Source organism: Tursiops truncatus, chromosome 3 (assembly GCF_011762595.2).
Source record: "Tursiops truncatus isolate mTurTru1 chromosome 3, mTurTru1.mat.Y, whole genome shotgun sequence".
In the NCBI taxonomy this organism is placed as follows: domain Eukaryota; kingdom Metazoa; phylum Chordata; class Mammalia; order Artiodactyla; family Delphinidae; genus Tursiops; species Tursiops truncatus.
Genome location: NC_047036.1, coordinates 40,189,170 through 40,208,915, shown reverse-complemented (window position 1 = coordinate 40,208,915; position 19,746 = coordinate 40,189,170). Strand labels below are relative to the sequence as shown.

At 35.9% G+C, this 19,746-nt stretch overlaps 1 protein-coding gene across 4 annotated transcripts in view; it reads right to left on the bottom strand.

Moving 5' to 3' along the window:
• ITGA1 (integrin subunit alpha 1) overlaps window positions 1-19,746 on the bottom strand; it is a 169,793-nt gene that overhangs the window by 4,972 nt on the left and 145,075 nt on the right. For all 4 annotated transcript variants that reach the window (XM_019930052.3, XM_073802103.1, XM_073802102.1 and 1 more), the window contains 8 exons: window positions 16,879-16,955; window positions 14,129-14,218; window positions 12,705-12,807; window positions 9,520-9,633; window positions 7,608-7,712; window positions 7,341-7,445; window positions 6,242-6,334; window positions 3,963-4,079 (listed from right to left, as the gene is read on the bottom strand). In XM_019930052.3, coding sequence (XP_019785611.2) covers window positions 3,963-4,079; window positions 6,242-6,334; window positions 7,341-7,445; window positions 7,608-7,712; window positions 9,520-9,633; window positions 12,705-12,807; window positions 14,129-14,218; window positions 16,879-16,955 — 804 coding nt within the window. The remainder of the gene's footprint in view (window positions 1-3,962; window positions 4,080-6,241; window positions 6,335-7,340; window positions 7,446-7,607; window positions 7,713-9,519; window positions 9,634-12,704; window positions 12,808-14,128; window positions 14,219-16,878; window positions 16,956-19,746) is intronic.

The following is a 19,746-nucleotide window of genomic DNA, read 5'->3' as shown; positions in this document are numbered from 1 at the left end:
TGGTCAAACATATGCAGTTTTAAATTAGAGAAATTTTACTCAGGGCTTTATGTCTTTCTCCACGCCAGAATCTAGTTGGTGGTAGACGTCACAGAAAAGGTGACAACAGAACAAATGAACATGAAGAAACAATAAATGTGTCTTCCTTAGAATGCCAGTTCTCCTGCATGTATCAGGCCTTTTCCTTTGAGCCAACTATAAAAGTTCTGGATTCACAAACCATTAAGCCCTTTAACTTGTACCTGCATGTTCTGAAAATAAATCAGACAAGCCTTTTACAAAAGCAAGTGGTGAATCATGACTTTTCTCTTTCCTGCCTCGCCCAGTTCCTGACCTTTTCTTCTTCTTCCTCAAGTCTTTTTGCTTCTTTTCAACATTCCTTTGCTTTCACATGTTAAATGCTTTATTTTAAAGCTTAACTTCTGTTATCTAAACTTTTCCACCCAACTGATTCTATTAACATTGGGTTTTCAGTGGAAGTTGGGTGATTAGAGTGGAGATTAGGAAAATACAGTTTATAGCTTCAAACTGAACAGGGCCAATACTAGCCAACATTTGCGACAAGTTAAGTTTGTTTTGAGCACCCAGACTTTCTTGGTAGCTTTCTCTTTCCTTCTTTTTCTTTTTGTATTTACTTAATGATCTTATTTGTGTCCCCCTAGTTCAAAACCCTGTGGCAAAGGTCTGATTAAACAGTCCTTGGCAGAAATACACACTCAATGACTTTAATATAGAATAAATGTTGAATGAAACATATAAATGTTAATGTTAATATAAATTAATTTATTTATATTATATGTTAATATAAATAAATATAAATTAACATATAAAAGACTAATAGGTGGCAGTGCTATTCCCCATCCACACTCCCTAAGGATATGCATATTGCATGAGGAACAAAGCTTTGGGATTAGTAAATAAATCATCAAGGGTGGATCGGACATCAGTATGAGATCAAGTAAAGACAGGAACGATCTGATTTCTCGGGGATCCTCTGTGGACCGAGTCTCATTCTATCCTATTGGCTATATTGACTTGACTGGGCATCTCCCTTAGTGTGTGGTACCATATTTCAGGACATGTTTCCCAACCTATTTAAACCTGTGTCCTCTACAAGCCTTCTCCCTTCAACATCAAGTATATTAAGCACCTACTAAGATTTTGTCAAGCTTTAATCTCTGCTATGCATGCTACGAAGGTAAAGCTATAAAGACTGTGCCTTTTGAAATGGAATTCCAGCTCTAGGAGGAAGCTTTAGCCTGTTCCCTGCACAAAGTCTCAGACTGAGAATTTTGATGAACTTCCAGACTGGTGGGATTTGGAAGAAGAAGGAAGAAAGGATAGTTCTGAGGTTTCTGCTCCATATCTAGTTAGTCTAAAAAGATGCCTGGGGGGCTTCCCTGGTGGCGCAGTGGTAGAGAGTCCGCCTGCCGATGTAGGGGACACGGGTTCGTGCCCCGGTCCGGGAAGATCCCACGTGCCGTGGAGCGGCTGGGTCCGTGAGCTATGGCCGCTGAGGCTGCAAGTCCGGAGCCTGTGCTCCGCAACAGGAGAGGCCACAACAGTGAGAGGCCCGCGTACCGCAAAAATAGATGCCTGGGGATGAGAGTAGCTCTTCTGAGCCTACCGCAGACCAAATTCTTCAGGGAGGTTGGAGCAGGAGGAGGGCCAATTAATCTTTTCAGTATAATGGAGCTGCTGAAAGTCTGAATCCAACCAGGGGTTCTCACTCCAGTACCAAATATTTTTATACATTTCAGAGAGTTTATGACCCTCTTAAACAAAACCCAATTCCTGGAGCTCCAGAGTGAAGAGCCTTGCCTCATAGCCTGCAGCGGTGGGACATATTGGATAAGGGGTAGGCTTTGCAGATAGAGCATTGCTTGAACACAGTCCCTTGCTAGCTGGTAACTCTTGGGAGAGTTACTCTCTGTTTGCTTCAGTGTCCCCAAGGGTAAAATGTAGTTAAAATACTTAGTTGAAGAGGTTGTAAGGAAAACAGAGTGAATAGAAGCAAGAGAGAACATAGAGTGGGGGGGCTAATAGTGTTGACACAAAAGTGAAATGCCCAGATTCAGAGCTTTACTTTGAAACTGACAAACCATGTGGCCTTGGGAAACATATTTAACTTTTCTATTTTTCAGCTCCCTAGCTTGCAAAATGAGGTCCATAATAGTGTCTTCCTCATAGGGTTGACGTTAGTATTTAAGTGGAAAAGCTTAAAACAGTTCCTGGTATATAGTAAACACTCAGTAAGTGCTAGTTCCCCTCCTTTCTACTGTGGAATCACCGTTCTCATTGCTGGAGCTCCCAGTGATGTGGCTGCTGAACTAACTATACCTACTGGTCAGGACAGGCCAAAGGCTGTTAAATGGTCTTTCTTTGGGCTTAAAAAGAAGATCTAAGAAGCAATCAGAATGTGTCATCAAAACATCTCCTGGATGGAAGAATGTGTTTGTTTTTATACTTATGCTTTTTCAGACTGATGACCAAAAAACAGGAGGCTGAAACTTATTTGTTAGTTTTAAAAAGAGGTATACAACTAGAGAGACTATCCCAATAGTCAGCTCTGGCTTTCCTCTTCTCTTGGCAGCGGTGCCCTGAAACTATACGAGCAAGTGCTGTGCTTAGAAGACCATACTGAAAGAAACCAACAGTAAAATCTTCTATTACAGGTGCATATGAACAAAGAAACCACATTCTGCATTTCAAGCACAACCTTGACACCACTAAGCCGGGCCTTGGGTACCACAGTGTGGCAAAGCCAGGTATTACAGACAGAGCACGGATACCCTGTAAAGTAGGAGGAAGAGCTGGAGGTTTGAGATGGTGGAGAATTCTGTCCTGGAGACTTTGCTGGAGAAAAGCAATGGATTCTATTTACTGAACTAAATGCTCCTGATATACATGGCTTTGTTCATCTTCTCTGAGAGTAACCCCCCCCAAAGAGGAAGTTAAGTCATTATAACTAATGTTAGTCAGAATGGATAGGAACAGTTGGTAATTTGGTGGGAGAGAAATTTGTTATTTAAACTATTTGATTAAAAGATAATTCTGTTGCTCAGGCATCAGAAAAATGAATATGTAACCGCAATCTGTAGTTTTAACATAGCTTAGCTTTTAAACAAGACGATAAGTAAAATATAGGGTGATATATGGTAGAATAAATGCCAATTTGATATTTAACTAGAAAAATATTAAATTCAACTTTTTATGAGATTTTATGCTCTATTAAATTTATCCTAAAAGCTATCATTTCAGTTCTGCTTAATTTGAAAAAGATACAGCTAAGTGTTCGAAAAATTTTGCATATCTCAGTTTAAGCAAAACATCTATGTAAATATAGAGATTGACCCGACAGAAAATAGATGGTTACTCAGTTTTACAGGAGGATTTTAAACAGGAGTCTATGCAACTATAAGATTTCCGTTTCATCGACTAATTGAATAAATCTCTCATTTCTCACTCAGGCATGAGACTATTGCGTAAAATGTGGTATTTTTATATAGTAAAGAAGCATATACTTTTTAAGATACATAGAGATATGTGATTAGGATAGGGCTTATCTTAACCATAATTCTGCTGCTATATATTCTTAAATTGACATAGGAATTCCTTCTTGTTTTTTCTATAAAAGAGAGTTTTCATTCTTCTGTTTATAAAAGTAATGCACACGTAATTTAAAATTTCCAGTGTTATAGACAAATGAAGATCCCCTATAATCCTAACCTCTAGAGGGATCTTACATAATTTTTGGATATGTCTAGTTTTTTTCTTGTACAAAAATGGGATCAAGTTGTGCACAATATATGAGATGTGCATTTTTCTTTTTAATTTTGTCTTGGTTATCATTTCAATTGCTGTGTGATACTATATTTCACAGCATGGATAAATCACAATTTGTTTCACCAATATGCTGTTGACAATTGAAGTAGAAAAGTCAAAGGAGCTTTGGTTCTTACCTTCCACAGTGCTAATATGAGCAGCATTAATAGCAATAATCCAGCAAAAGCACTCAACAGGATAACCCATAACGGTACTCTGCCTGGTAGCCCATCTTTGGATATTTGAATAGCAAGCTGAAAATTATTAAACAAGACTGTTAACATTGATAAACATCTATTAGAACTCCCAGTACACTGAGTTCTTTCAGGCTATAATGTTCTATCAGTGTACTTAATCTCATTACTACATACAGAGAAAACAATGAGTTCATACTTTAAAATGCCCTTCATCTATTCTAAATCTCTAACCATGTCATATTCATTATTACCCAAACAATTTTATAATTTTATCCTTCAGAAATTTATACATGAAGAGTAAACTATCTATGAATCAGAATTCTCAATGGTAGAGGTGAATTTAACTCAGGGAGAACCAACAGTATTATATGTTTTAAAGATTTATTAGTAGCCGTTAGTGCATCATCACAATAGCATAAGTTGGGGGCTGGAACGTTGTCACAGGTTATTGACATATAAACCTGAGTAGGTCTTCTAATTCTAAATGTAACTTTAATTCTAATTCTAATGTGCTTTGTTTTTTGTTTACAAATTGAGGTACAATTTTCATATAGTAAGATGCACAAATCTCAAATGTACAGATAAATGAATTCATGAATACATCGCCCCAGTGTGTTTTTAAATTATACCACACTGTCTATTCCCGTTGACATACTCTTAGCATCTTTAAATTAGGTCTTAACTGAAGTAAATCTTGAAGGAGACAGCTTTTAGAGTTCCAGCTACTCAAGCTCTCTCAGTGTGGCACCCAAACCTCAATGAAACTTGTCTGCCCTGCATCCCATCCCTTAGGTTTCTGAGAAAAAAAACTAAGTCAGGGTAGCTATCAATGACCAATAATAGCTCAAGGTTCTGCCTCTCCGTTTAATGGGGAACATCTCAATTCCTTAACCTAGAGGGGAAGAGTAGGGGTTAAAAAAAAAAGAAGCTAACAGGGGAGATATTTGCATGCAGTGGATATTGATCCAAACCCCTCACATGGCTCCGGGTAGGTCACTACTCATGCATCCGGAAAACAGAGCTGGCAGGAGTATAGATGTACAGAGAATCAGACCTTTGACGATAGACTTTAAACACATCTAAAACATTTCCTTGAACTTAGAGGTGCAGAAAGGGAAATCTGGATATCAGTGACTTCCCCAAGATCATAGAACTACAAAATGATCATTTTTAGTGATTTTAACAATTTAAGTATAATTTGTCTTTAGGATACAATGTAAAATAAAGAGCTCCATGAGGAATTTTAAACTAACGTTTAGGGAAAATAAAGCTAACTGTAATATTTTAACAATGCATATTTAGGAATCAAATATACTCTTTTCCAGTATAATATATACTCATATTTTCTGATGCTTACTGGCGAAATTTTAGCTTCTCTATATGTGGAATAACTTTTCATTTATTGGGTTAAGTGCTCTTTATAAAGTAAGTAAACATTATATCCAGATATTCTATGTATATATTCTTTAAAGGTAAATATTTATCAGAGGTCACTGGAATTATTTAAAATAGGTACTAATTTGAAATTAAAAAATTAAAACATCAGGGTTAGGCAGCTTCCATAGAATTTTATGACTCATGATAGCCACATGAAATAGTTAAACTCTCATGATAAAAGGGGGAATTATGCTGAAGTGCTCACATCTGTAACAGGTATTCTGGCCTTACTTTATAACAGGATGAGAAAAAAACGCACACCATTTTATTTTTACCTAGGACTCCAGCGTGAATTTGTATTGGGGAATAGTACTTCATTTTTGTTTCAAATTTCCCAATGACTAAATGAAGAAACCTTTTAAAATTTTACATGTATTCCTATACAGTATAAAGACACTTTTTGTAAAGAAATTGTTTTTTCTAGTCTGTTCTTCAGATGTCAGCTACATTTTATAATATTGGTTTTTAAGTAGGAAAATTACTAATGCATCATTTGTTATCAAGGTGAGAGTAAAAACATCAATTTACTGTGATAATTATAAGTAATCAAGTTAAACACGGCATGTTAATTGTAAATATCATGGTTTTTCCCAGTTTCTTACCAAGAAGAATGAGACTGAAATCACACTTGAAGTTAATCAAGTGTAATTTGAAGCAGAAAGTGTCTGTCACTTATTGAGAGCAGTGCTAGTCACTGCTTTAGGGACTATAAGCAAATATAAAACATATGTTACAAACAGAGTGAAATGTATAATGTTTTCAAAACTTGGAGTCACACTTACCTCTCTTTTTTGATTGCCAGCACTTAAAACTAGTGATGTATTTTCACTCTGAAGTTCTGCCCCTATAGTAAGATTTAAGCTGGAAAAATGTGCCTGAAAAGCAAACAGGATTTACTACTTTCAATATATTGAGCTAATCACATTGAGAGCTAGTAATGTTTTAGCGCAATTTTTCAAACTAAAATTTTTCTGACAGATTGAAACACTGGTTTAACATCCAGATGGAACTGATGGTGTGAAATGATGACTGTGCACCCACCATTCCTCTCTGCACTCAAATTCTCACTTAGATCCTTGTTATAGAATGGGGAATTTTTCTGAATAACACAGTTTCTGTTCAGATTTATCCTTTGCAAAACAAACTCCAAACCCTGTCCTCCTTTCATGGAGCTGGATATGGAATAGCTACTCTCTGGTAATGAGGTTTACATAGGAGCTTGTTTAGGATTAAGCATGAAATTACCAATATTCAACAGTTTGTGACTTATGAAAATAGCAACTTAATATGATTAAATCTAAAAATGGAAATTTCATATAATTAACAAAATACTTCTAATAGAGAAACAAATAATATAAAATACAATGGATTAAGTTTAAAAGAGCTAGTTGTCAGATGGATTTGACTTTATTAGGGGTTAAAAATGTCCTCCAAAATAGATAGATATATAGATAGACAGACAGATAGATAGTCTGATCTAATACAATGAGTCTATAATATATGTTAGCTCTACTCTTTGTTAATGCTGTCAAGGATTGTCTCTCTATAATTCTTTGTCTCTTAACTGAGTCCTAAGGTATTGAGATAAGTGCAAACTTTGCTATTGTATAGGTGTTTATCTCTTGAAGTGTAAAGGAAAGAACAAGAGAGACTAAAAAGAAGCATATACATGAAAGGGGACCTTGGAGATAACTTAGTTACTAACAGACAGAAAATGACACCCAGATAGCTGGTTTAGTAGAGCTGGGCTTGGACCACATTTTTCCAGACTTCCAGTCTTGTGTTCTTTCTAGAGAAGCACTCTGCTTTGCTTTTATTAAGTGTTGAATAAATATTTGTTTATATTATTCAGTTATTGCAGAGAACTATACAATCACTTACTTTTATAAAAGTTGGTTTCCATAAGATAAGTGAAACGTTCACTTGGCTCATGTCAGAAGGAATCAGATTACATGTGATGGTGGCAAATTTACATGCACTGCAGTCCTGTTTAAATGCCCAGAGGTATAAATTAGTATTCTTGCCTTTTGATAATAGATAGTATATTAAAATATTCTACAACATAGTTATTTTTAGGTTGGTATTGAATTTATTCACTTGGAAAGCATGAGGTAAAAATTAGTACTTGTCTTGGTAATTTGAATTTACCAGAATGGTGCCTCGTTTGATATCTTCAGATTTGGATATTATCATTTTCTTCCCAGAGTTGATACCAAAAGGATCCTGGAGGCTACTGGGTCTGCAGTTGACATTCTAAGAAATAAAAATATGTCTTTTATCAGACAACATCTGATGTCAGAGGGAAAAATGACTTGGTGCAATAATGTGAAGAATCTGTGAATGACAGCCATTGCCGTACCTGAAAGGTCCATCTTCATAAGTGTGCAACATGGAAGAAGCTATTCTGCACCAGCCATATACATATACTATCCCCCACCCCCGATAGTAATTATTGTTACCATTTTCAATTGTAATAGATAGCAGTGAGGTTGTTATGGAAAAGGAAGGATGCTAGTAGAACTTACTATTACATAAGTAATACATTCATTAATTTGTTTTCATCAAACATTTGTTTGTAGAGTCCCATAAAATAGAGAGAGAAAAAAATTTAACTCTACTGAGGAAAAAAAAAAAAGGTTAGCATCTGTTAGTCAATATGTTGGCTCATATAATGGTTTATAAAATAAACAAACCAAAAAATCCAGAGAGGGACTTTTGTCTGTAGTTATGTATTCATCCAATAATATTTCTGGAGTCCCTATACACCAGGGTAAGACACAGTGTGTGTGGGAGGGAGATGTAAGAAAGTGGCCCTATCGATGTTAAAATGCCATGTTTATAAGTTCGCTGATTCTTGGATGGTTTTTCTAGACTTAATCTAGTAAACCTTTTGCTTCCCTAGGACTCTCTACATCCTTGATAAAAGGTAATAAGGATGAAGGTTCATAAGTAGTAGGACAAGTCTAATTTTATTCTTTCTAGGTTCCCACAAACCTACTTTTTCGGATTAGAGGTAAATGCTAGAGGTTTATGTTCTCCTTGCCTTTAGGAAAACATTTAAATATTACAAGTCAACCACCACTGTTGCTATTTGATTTCTGAGAATACCTTAATTTAAAATCTCTGCAAAGAAGAGACTGTCAAATGCTGAAATAAGGCATGCATTAATTCAATACTTATTGTGATTTTCTATGTTTTAGATACCTAAACCATAAAAATAAACTACCATATCGACTCATTCAATGCTATAGGTACAAAGGGGGCATGATACTGCTAACTCTTGGGATGAGTAAGTAGTATTATACCGTTTTGGGTGCAGCTGTCTGTGCTCAGGAGCAGTGAATAAGCCTTTTTATAGGGTGGTTTGATCACTTCAAGCAAATTAAAGGTGCAACAAACTCTTCGGGCATAAGTCAACAACTAGTTATCTAAACTCTGCTCCAGTAGATTGAATAGTGAGTCCCCAAAGATATGCCCAAGTCCTAATACCTGAAACCCGTGAATATTACCTTATTGGAAAATAGGGCCCTTTGCCGATGTAACTAAATTAAGAATTTCCAGATGAGATCATTCTACATTGAGGGCAGGCTCTATATCCACTGAAGGGTGTGCTTTAAGAAACAGAAGAGGAGGAGACACTGAAACACAGGGAAGGTGGCCCTGTGAAGACAGAGATTGGAGTTATGCTGCCACAAGCCACCAGACGTTAGGAGAGAGACATGGAACAAAGGGTCCCTCAGAGCCTCCAGAGGGAACCAACATTGTTGACACCTTAATTTTAGACTCTGGCCTTCAGAACTGTGAGAGAATAAATTTCTGTTGTTTTCAGCCACCCTGTTTTGGGTAATTTGTTACCACAGCAGCGGTAAGGAACTAATGCCTCTACTAAATAACTAGTGGAAGTCATTATTATTATTACTAGTAGTAGTAGTAGTATAATTTTCTAAATGCCTCTCCATGTTACTTTGATAAAATCTATTTATCACAGAGAATAAAAGGCTTTAGATACAAACTGAAGAAGATAACATAATGACATAACTCCGAGGCACACATGACTTACCTCAGAAGATGACCACCCACTTGAGTACAGTACAGGAAAACCATCTGATGTCATGTTGGGGAATGAAATTGACAGCTTAAGTTCTGGCATTGGAAAATGCCCACTTTTTCTAATCTACAGGGGAAAAAAAGAAATGTAATCCTTTCTTCCTCTTTCAACAGCAGTTTTTCTGTCTTACATAGGATTTTGGTTCTTAATTGATGAATTAAGGTATGAAATATTTTGAAAGCCAAAATGAATGCAGAGGGTTTATGGCACTGTACAGGGAATTGGCATAATTAAACAAGAAAAAAATAAAGATGTTTCATGGTCAGTGGTCATATGCATCAGCTAAAATCATATATTGGTCCTTCACCTTCCCAAAATGAGTTAATTTTTTTTGAGTCAATTTACCATGCTCATTGTACTTTTCAACACACCAGTCTTTCTGGGGGTGGAAAGGAGGGAGAACACTTACCTGATTCACTCAGAACAGGTGAGCATATTTTTGTTTGCCTCAACCCAGCTTGCTATAATTCTCTGAGCCCACAGAGTCATTTCTCACCCCAGCTAGATGGTATCTGCCACAACGGTACAGGCAAACCAGACAGCCATCTGCTTCCCTTCACAATCCTGTCCCCAGCTAGGGTTGTTGTGTCCCTGGCTGTTGGTAATCCAGTCCGATGAGAGTCAGACTGACTCTCATTTCAATCCCCATCTCTTTTATCCACTAACCTAAAATTATCACTTCACATCACATCCTGCCATCAATGGCGATGAAGTGCATAGGGGAGGAAGTCTGGGTGGGATGAAGTTCAGCAGGAAGCTGAACTCACTGTCCAAAAGTCCTTGCCTGCTTAGGAGAAGTGCATTGAACTGGGCCAACCAGGTGCAATCCCCACCCCCTCTACTCCAGGTCCTCAGCCGTCTCCTTGGCCCTTCTGTGCTGAATTCTTAGGCGAGCAGGGTGCTCCTTAATCTACAGAGACAGATGCCAGGAAGTCCAACTGACCTCCCTACCTGAGCCTTCTAGACTGAGAGCTATTCAGATCTGGAGCTGTTTTCTGTGGTTGCTGAAGATTGAATGCAACCCTTAACCCTGGAATTCTGGAGATTCCTGACCACCTGTGCCTGGTCTCTTAACCATGCTCCCTGACTCTTATCTTCTAATTGTAATATGCCCTGGGCTTGCCTGGCGTGGCCTCCCAGTCTAATTCCAATTGTTTTTCAATATTTAGTCAGAAATTGGGTATTCTGTAATGCACACTTATTCTTTCTGATTAAAAACAATGTTCCTTATAGATACATTGGAAAATACTGAAAAACAGTAAGTTTCCTACAATTCTATATTGGTAACATTTTAGTGCACAAATTACCTTTTATATTTGCGTATTATGTATCTTATAAAATTTGTATCATATAAAATATGAAATTTGGTGTCCCATTTGTAAAATTTATTATGTCATGGCATCTTCCCATAAATTTAGAGACTCTTTGAGAATATGATGTTTATTAGCTGCTTAATGACAACCACAACATCAATATTTATTGTTGACTGTTCCAGACACTGCTAATTTTCTCACTTGCATTATTCCCTTCAATCCTGTTAACAGCCCTATGAGGCAGATTCTCTTATTATCCCTGTTTTATCTATGAGGAAATAAGGTTAGAATGAGAATAAAGACTTCCAAGGTCACTGAGCTGGTAGAGAGCAGAATTAGGTTTTCCTTTTTCAACTCCAAAAGGTGCCCTCTCAACCATTATAATAGCTGTCTCTCCACGCCCAGGTTTTAATTTTTAAACTAATATAAATAACATTGTTAAGAGTATCTCTGTGTATAAATCTGTTTATACCACCAATAATTTCCTATGGGAAATTTCTAGCGGTAGAGTTACTGGGTCTCACCTAAAAAATGTTTTTGTTTTTTTTTTTAATTCCATTACTCCAATTTTAGATTTTACCCTGGCAAAGTAATCAGAGATACAAAAGATTTATGTTCAGGGATATTCTTAACAATATTATTTATATCGATATTATTTATAATAGTTTGAGAGTACCTGTTTCAAGTCTGGACCCTAAAAAGTGACAATTCATGAGGTTCTACAACATTCAAAGTCTTTCCCTCCCTTCCTCCCTTTCTTTTTCCTTCCTGCCTTCCTTTTTTTCTTTCCTTCCTTTCTCCCTTGTTGTTTGCTGAATTCTCTAATCCAGGAAAAGCAAATGGGACTTGAAAAACTGGGTAGCCTACATTTCAAAAATTTACTCCAGTAGCAGAGTGACTGGCATTCATACTAACTTCCTGGGTATAAGTTGCATAGGCATTTCAGCAAAGGGCACAAATAAAAACAATGAAATGTTCTTGAGAGTATTCATTTATTTCCACTTTGTAAGAGAATTCCCTTTTTTCATCGTTGCCAATTCCCAAAGAGATTGGGACCATCTTCACCTCTAATAATGCTGTATTATTTCATACTTTTGAATACAGTTTTAAATCCGTTGTTTGAATTGGACTCTCTTTTACTTGCACAATATTAACTTGAGTCTGTGTCTGTAAGTAGGCAGTACCTAAAATGACAGCCTGGCTCAGCTCCATAATTACTTATTATAATGGTTAGGAAAAGTCTGTTATGAAGAGTTCAAAATTAGAAATATAATTTCTACTTAGAAATGATAGAAATATCATTAATAGAAATATCAAAAATAGAAAATATCATTTAAGGAGTCGATAGTAGGAACACCAGTAAGTTATGGTATAATACATACGAAAGGTAGCAAGGAGCAGAATAAGATACAAATTTATTGGTTGAGTAGGGAAATTATTACCAAGACAATCTGAAATAATCAATTTCTGAACTAGTCATGTTATTTTTTAAAAAGTGCTTTTCTCAGTTATACTAAAAAATGCAAATAACGTCTACATGTTTATAGGTAGTGTCTACTTGGTTCCCTATTTTTTCTAGGAATTTATGATAATTAATTGTGTCATAAGGAAATTAGGGACTTGAGTCTTTGAAGTAGCTTAAAAGTATAATTATCAATTTCAATAAAATTATTTTAAATTAGTGAAATTATAAAGAAAAATATGCTAGAACATAGAGATTAACTGTTGAACAAACATGTCTGTATGTGTCTGTTAATACTTTTATTTAACTTATAAGCTTACAAATAACTCTTTTACAATACTAATTTAGAGGTAATTTCTTACCAAGTAGAAGATATTAATTTCATTTCCAATGTCCTCGGTAGAACTAATAATTTCAGGGACTGTCTCGTTGGCCGCAATTGAAATATGGTATTCACTTGCAGAGCTTAAAAGAATTAATTGGAAAAAGAAAAGTAAAACACAACAAAGTTTAACTTTTACTTGACCTCACTCTTTTTCTTTCTTTATACCAGGTAATTCCACAAAAAGTACTTACAGAGATTTCAAATCAAAGGCAAATTCTTTTACCCTGAAATCTAAAGTTAAAACTTTGAGGAGGGTGCGAAAGATTATAATTTAATTCCATAGTTACTGATGCTAAAATATGTACAGTTTTTAAAGTAAAAGTTTCATTGTTACCAAGTGAAAAGTTTTCATTAATTCACTAATATCATATACATTTAGTGAATAATCAGGCTAAAACTTGGTATTTTTAATAGTGCTGAATTTAAATAGATTTAAAAAATGTGTTACCTTTTCACAACTTAAGGTTTTATATTTACTGCTAAATTTAAAAGTTCAGTCTTTTTCATACAACTTCTCCATGTTCTTTGGATGAACTTGGTAGAATGAAATGTAATATAAACATATTTAAAAGCAGTACTTCAGTTTAGAGAAGACAAATAAGAAATATTTATTAGTTTAAATAAATGAAAAATTCTTGGGAGAAGTCAGTGTACCAAGAGAAGTGGAAGCAGAAAAATAGAAAACAGCCAATCTACATGTATATCATACAATCCTTTCATTTTTGTCATCTGTTATCAGCAAAAGGAAAGTGCCATAGGAAATAAATGAATAATATGACAAGACTCTTAGACTAAACTTGCCACAGATTCTTGTACTTTTTGTACATTGTGCACATGTATCTAGCAAAAGCCTTGAGTCCTGCTTATACAAATTTGCCAACATGTGTGGTGTTTGGATAGATCAGAAGTTCTTAGGAAAAAGGATGGTTTATGAATAATGGGAGAAATAAATAGCTCTTGTCAATGAGCAATAGTTTAAACTTGAATGTCCAGAATGGGCAGGCTAATCAGATCCCATACAATGAGAACAAGAGCCAAGAAATATGCTGGTGACCTCTAAGAACATCGCCTTTTGTGACGGATTTCTGAGTCTTCACCTTGCGTTTCGGAGTTAAGACGGGACTGCTAATGCAATCCAGTATCATTAGCACCCCACAGTTTAGATTATCTGGGATGCTGATTCTCAATTTTTAGAGTGCACCAGAATCACCTGGAGAGTTTAACACAGATTTCTGGCCCCCTCCCACCCCCCCCAGAATTTCTGATTCAGTAGGTCTGGGGTGGGGCAGAGAATCTGCCTAATAAGCTCCCAGGTGATTCTGATGCCCTTGGCCAGGGAACACAAGCTGAGATCCACCGGGCTATAGGAAGCATCAACATGAGAGTGCGGTGTTCTCCTACCTGTAAAACTGTAGACCAACTTCATATTTTACAGGGATGGAAACGTTTACTTCATTATCGAAAAGGGCTTCAGGTGGCTCTTCACTGTCACTAGAAAACATACAGCACAGTTGGACAAATCATTAAACCACTGACTATTTATAGACCTTTCTAAGCATTTGAATGAGCAGCTTATTTTGGCAGCTAAATAAAGCACACACACAACACGTGTGGGATCCTTGATTTTTTAAAAATTTCAGTGTGGAGAGGGAGATCAGAGATGGGTATTGTTAAAAGTTGTCGAGGTGATTCTGAAGTGCAGCGAGGGTTGAAAACCACACTGATTTAGAATGAGGTTTCTCAAACTTCTATGAGAATAATGATAAGTATCCTTGGGTCAATGGTTAAATACACGGATTTTGGGGCTTCTCTCCTAGAAAAATACGGATTTAGTAGGTCTGAGTTAGGACTCATGAATTTGTGTTTTTTAATACAAATCACACAGGTGATTCTTATTTATCACAGATGAGGCCCTTGTGAAGAGACATGCCTAGGATCACACAGCTGAGAGTAAATCTGAAATTTTTTGTCATTTAATAGTCTTTCTATACCTTGTACTTGATGATTGTATTAATTGTTGAGCACTTATTCCCCTGATTTTAGTTATCGTTTCAATTATATATTATGTAAATGCATGCATATATTTTATACGTACATATACACACACATATCTCATACTCTTCTGTCTTACAAAAGAGTACGTCCAAATAATATAATAGTAACCAACACTGGCTCTGGGGCCAGAGTGCATGAAATTGCTCTTGCACATAGACCCACTTTGGGAAAGTTATTTAATCTCTCTGTGCCTTGGTTTCTTCATCTATAAAATGGGGGTTTTACCATTATATTCTTTTTTTTTTTTTTTTTGCGGTACGCGGGCCTCTCACTGTTGTGGCCTCTCCTGCTGCGGAGCACAGGCTCCGGACGCACAGGCCCAGCGGCCATGGCTCACGGGCCCAGCCGCTCCACGGGCATGTGGGATCCTCCCGGACCGGGGCACGAACCCGTGTCCCCTGCATCGGCAGGCAGACTCTCAACCACTGCGCCACCAGGGAAGCCCTACCATTATATTCTTAATAAATGGTGAGTACCAAGTGTAAAATACTTAACATTGTGCCTAGGACATACTCAATAAATATTAGATTTCATTATTATTATCACACACACCTCTCTACCAAGTGACTAAGCACCTAGCATTTTGTCTCACAGAATGGGCAAAGAGTACCCATTAATGGCTTTGCTTATTCCCAAATGTATCAGTGGCTTGGTATGCATGATGGGGCAGTGAAGGCAGCTCCCTGCCCTGGGCTATAGATGTATGTGTGATTGGGCTTTTGCTGTGAACGGTCCCGTTCCACAATGCAGCTAAGTTAATACTCCAAAGAAACAGCTCTGTATTTATGACTTCACCCCTCAAAAACTTCTCTGGCTCCTCATGGCCTGTTCAACTAAGAAAAGATGCCTCATTTTGAAAATTCAATACTTCCTGTAACATGGTAAGATGTACACTCACTGTAACATAGTAAGATGTACACTCCGTGTTTATCTTCCATTACTCCTTTATGTATTCTCTATATTTGCACTAAAATGGGTCAGCCAATATTCCCCCCAATAGATCTAGTGGTCTACCTTTGAGTTTTTGCTCAAGCTGTAAATTTTGCCTGAAATGTTCCATCTAACTACCGACCAACCTCTCTGAATTGCTACCCACCCTTTAAGGTCCTTCTCAATTATAACCTCCTTGATAAAGCTTTCTTGGATTCTCATTGCCAAGCAGATGTAATTTCACCCTCCATTAAGTCTCTGACACATGGCTTATAATTCTCTAATGAATTTTCCTTGTTCTATCCTGTATTATAATAATTTAAATACTAGTCTCAGTCCCCTACTGTAATATTCACCCCATGAAGAGGTTCATGCCCTTATTTAATTTTATTATATTCCCTAAGTGACAAATTCAATATTTTGTCCATAATAGATCTCAAATAAATATTTGTTGAATTGAACTGAATTGAGCATACAGAATTAACTCATCTATTAATTCATCTTCTCACTTATTCACTACTCACTAATTCATTCATTCTCACTCTACATTTATTTAGTGATTATTAGACTTTTTTTTTTACTGGGGAATAAAATAACAAATGATAAAAGTTTATCTCAAGTTGCTTATGGTCCAGTGGATAGTTATACTTAGAAGAAAGGTAAGCGCTATTTCAATTTCCTTATTAGACTTTTGTTATTTTTAGTTTGTGTATTCTACGCCATTTCGGAAGCTTTGACTGATTTGAATAAAATTTATTAAACTACAAAAGGGTATCATAAAACTTTAAGTCCCTCTAATGATTCAGTTGACCTTGATGGGCAGTCAGTAAAAGTTTTTAAATTAGAAAAGCCTGTAAAATTTTAAACGGATTTAAATGCAATTTGCAGATATAAGTGATGTGTGATTACAACATATTTTATAGCTCATAGAACCAATGATTTAATCCAGTTAGGTGTATTATGTCTATTAAATGAAAATTTCTTTATTTTGCTGATTATTCATAAGGATGTTTTTGTGAAGCAAAGGGGTTCACTGCCTTCTACTTCTACTGATCCCATAAAAGCTGTAAGAAGTTCTAGTCAGTCTATAAAACAACATATTTTAAATACATGAAAGAAATTATATGCATGCATACACATACACTCATGCACACATAGGAACCAACCTTGTTGTACTTAAATGAATAATCACATTTTCCATGAGATAAGATGAGTTAAACTGAAATAATATTTTGAATGTTACCTATAAAATAAAAATATCTTTAGTAACAGATAAAGAAGTAGAATGTTTGCTTTGATTAAAACATTAAATTATATAAATGATATTTTATATTACCATTGTCTACCAGATCACAATCATAAACAATGTTATTATGAAATGGTCATAATTAAAGCCTCTTTAAAATGGAAACTTCAAGTACCAGCAACCATCTGTATCTATCCATTATAAAATAGGGGAACACATACTGAATTCCATTGATTTGATAGTATAAAAAAGTTGTGGACCTTTAAGGAATAACAAAAACAATATAAAACAAAATAAAAGGCTTGGCCATTTAAAGTAAACTATAAGAATCATAACTTAAAAAAGCAGTGGGTTTTGTTTATAAATTGCAGAATTAAAACAATATCCAAGACAAGGTGGAAAATGTTTTTGTTTTACTGACACTCAAATACAGGAAGTAACTTACTTTTGAGAAACTACGCCTGAACACGTGTAATTCATGGCTCTTTATAACCACCAACAGGCAGAACAAAAACTAGATTACTCATTGAAGAAATATGTCATCAGCAGAATTCTAGTCCAAGAGGCCTCATAATAATGCTTACACACCCAATAATGTGCTGAGGTATTTTGGAATTTGGGCCAGCAAAATTGATAGTTCAAAACGTACAATTAATAAATGCTACCTAAAATTTTATCTTTGTGACTAGACAAGATTTGATACTTAAAGCTCTTTTATTCAATTTAGGCACCATTTATAGAATTCAGGGATCTTGAGATTTGCATGGTCGTACACTCTAATGTGTGGAATTTTCTTCTCCCACATATTTTTTTGAGTTAGTTTTTAAAAAAATAGTTCTTCTAAGAATCTGAAGCTCTATAGTTTTCTTCTTGCTTTGAAACAGTAATCACAATTCCAGCAGAAGCTTTATTGGGTGGGTCCCACTGCCAGAGTCTCTCAGTGAGCTCCTGTTTCCCTGACTGTCCTTAGCCCTCTGACTGGCCTGGACATTTGTCTTGGCATTCCCGAGGAGGCTTCAGATGGAGGGAAGAGACTAGCAGAGAAGCGGGGCTGAAGAAGCTGCCTATGCATATTGACCTGATTCTGAAATGCTTACACTGCAAATCTAAAAATATATTCTAAGTGTAAAGCCCATGTAAAAATTACTTGCACGTTATCTTTCCATCTCTCTACTGATGACAATGACACACTTTGAGTAAAGCTTGTGCCCTAAGCACCAAAGAATTGCTAAAGAAAGGAAGAGATGGTTAAGAAATTATTAAGATTTCAATGAATGTCTCCAATGATTGGGATAAAACAGAGGGTGTATCATTATTCTTTAGGAAATAGAGATAATTCCAAGGTTAATTGAAGTGGTCAAAGGAAGGAGTAGACATGAGTTGACATTCCTTATTTCCATGTCAAATTAGAGGAATTAGGAGTGTTTTTTTTTTCAGAAGTGATGTGTATTTTATAGATTTGTAGGGAAGGAATGCAAATTCACAGTATATTTCATTTGAGATAGTCAAGAACAGACTTTATGATGGGGTTCCAAAAGTAAATTGGTACATCTAGTTAGTTCTATAAGCTAAAATGGACATAGAAAATATTTATTGAATTTAATGATAATTATTATGATTCGTGGTTTGTATCCTAAATCACTAGTAACCATGCCACATGTGTTAAGGGGAAAGGCCTTTTTGAATTCTCATTTGCAAAAAGAAGAGCTAAAAGATTTCATTATCGATAATTTGTCATTAAGGATTTCACTATAGATAGACATCTGCCATTTCCAGATGTCCAAACCAGTGTTTGTCAACTTTTTAGGATGTGTGTTAAAGATGTCAGGGATCTATTTTGAAGTCTTATAAAAATATTATAATCTAAGAAAGTTGAAATAAATATTGGGATAGTATTTCTCTTTTTTTGTTTAAGTCTATGTCAAGTAAATAAAATACCTTCTTATTTTAATCATTTTGATTAATTAAAGATTTCCCTCCTTAACTCAATAGTGAGTAAGGAGCAAATATTCATACCGAAAAGCAACGTTCACTGAAAATACATGCAAATACCATGTTTATCATTAAATGAGATAATTATTCTCTGCTGTTCATGGAAACAAATATTTCTTTATTTTATTTTATTTTTCGATTTATTTATTTAATTAATCTATTTTTGGCTGTGTTGGGTCTTCATTGCTGTGCATGGGCTTTCTCTAGTTGTGGCAAGCGGGGGCTACTCTTCATTGCAGTGTGCGGACTTCTCATTGTGGTGGCTTCTCTTGTTGCGGAGCACGGGCTCTAGCTGCATGGGCTTCAGTAGTTGTGGCACGCGGGTTCAGTAGCTGTGGCTCACAGGCTCTAGAGCATAGGCTCAGTAGTTGTGGCACACAGGCTTAGTTGCTGCTCGGCATGTGGGATCTTCCCAGACCAGGGATGGAACCCGTGTCCCCTGCACTGGCAGGTGGATTCTCAACCACTGTGCCACCAAGGAAGCCCACAAATATTTCTTTAAAAAGAGATGAAAGAACTCTTCTCTCTTCTATTCAATTAGTATGGTTCTAGGCAGGGCAATTAGGTAAGAAAAAGGAATAGAAGGCATTGGATTGGAAACGATGCCTCTATTTGCAGATGACATGATCTTATATACAGAATATCCTAAGAATCCTCTAAAAAAAACTATTAGAACTAATAAATAATTCCAGCAAGATTGCAGGGTAAAAGATCAGTAAAAAAAAATGTATCTGTATGCATTAGCAATAAACAATCTGAAAATGAATTAAAAGAAGATTTCCATTAAAACAGCATC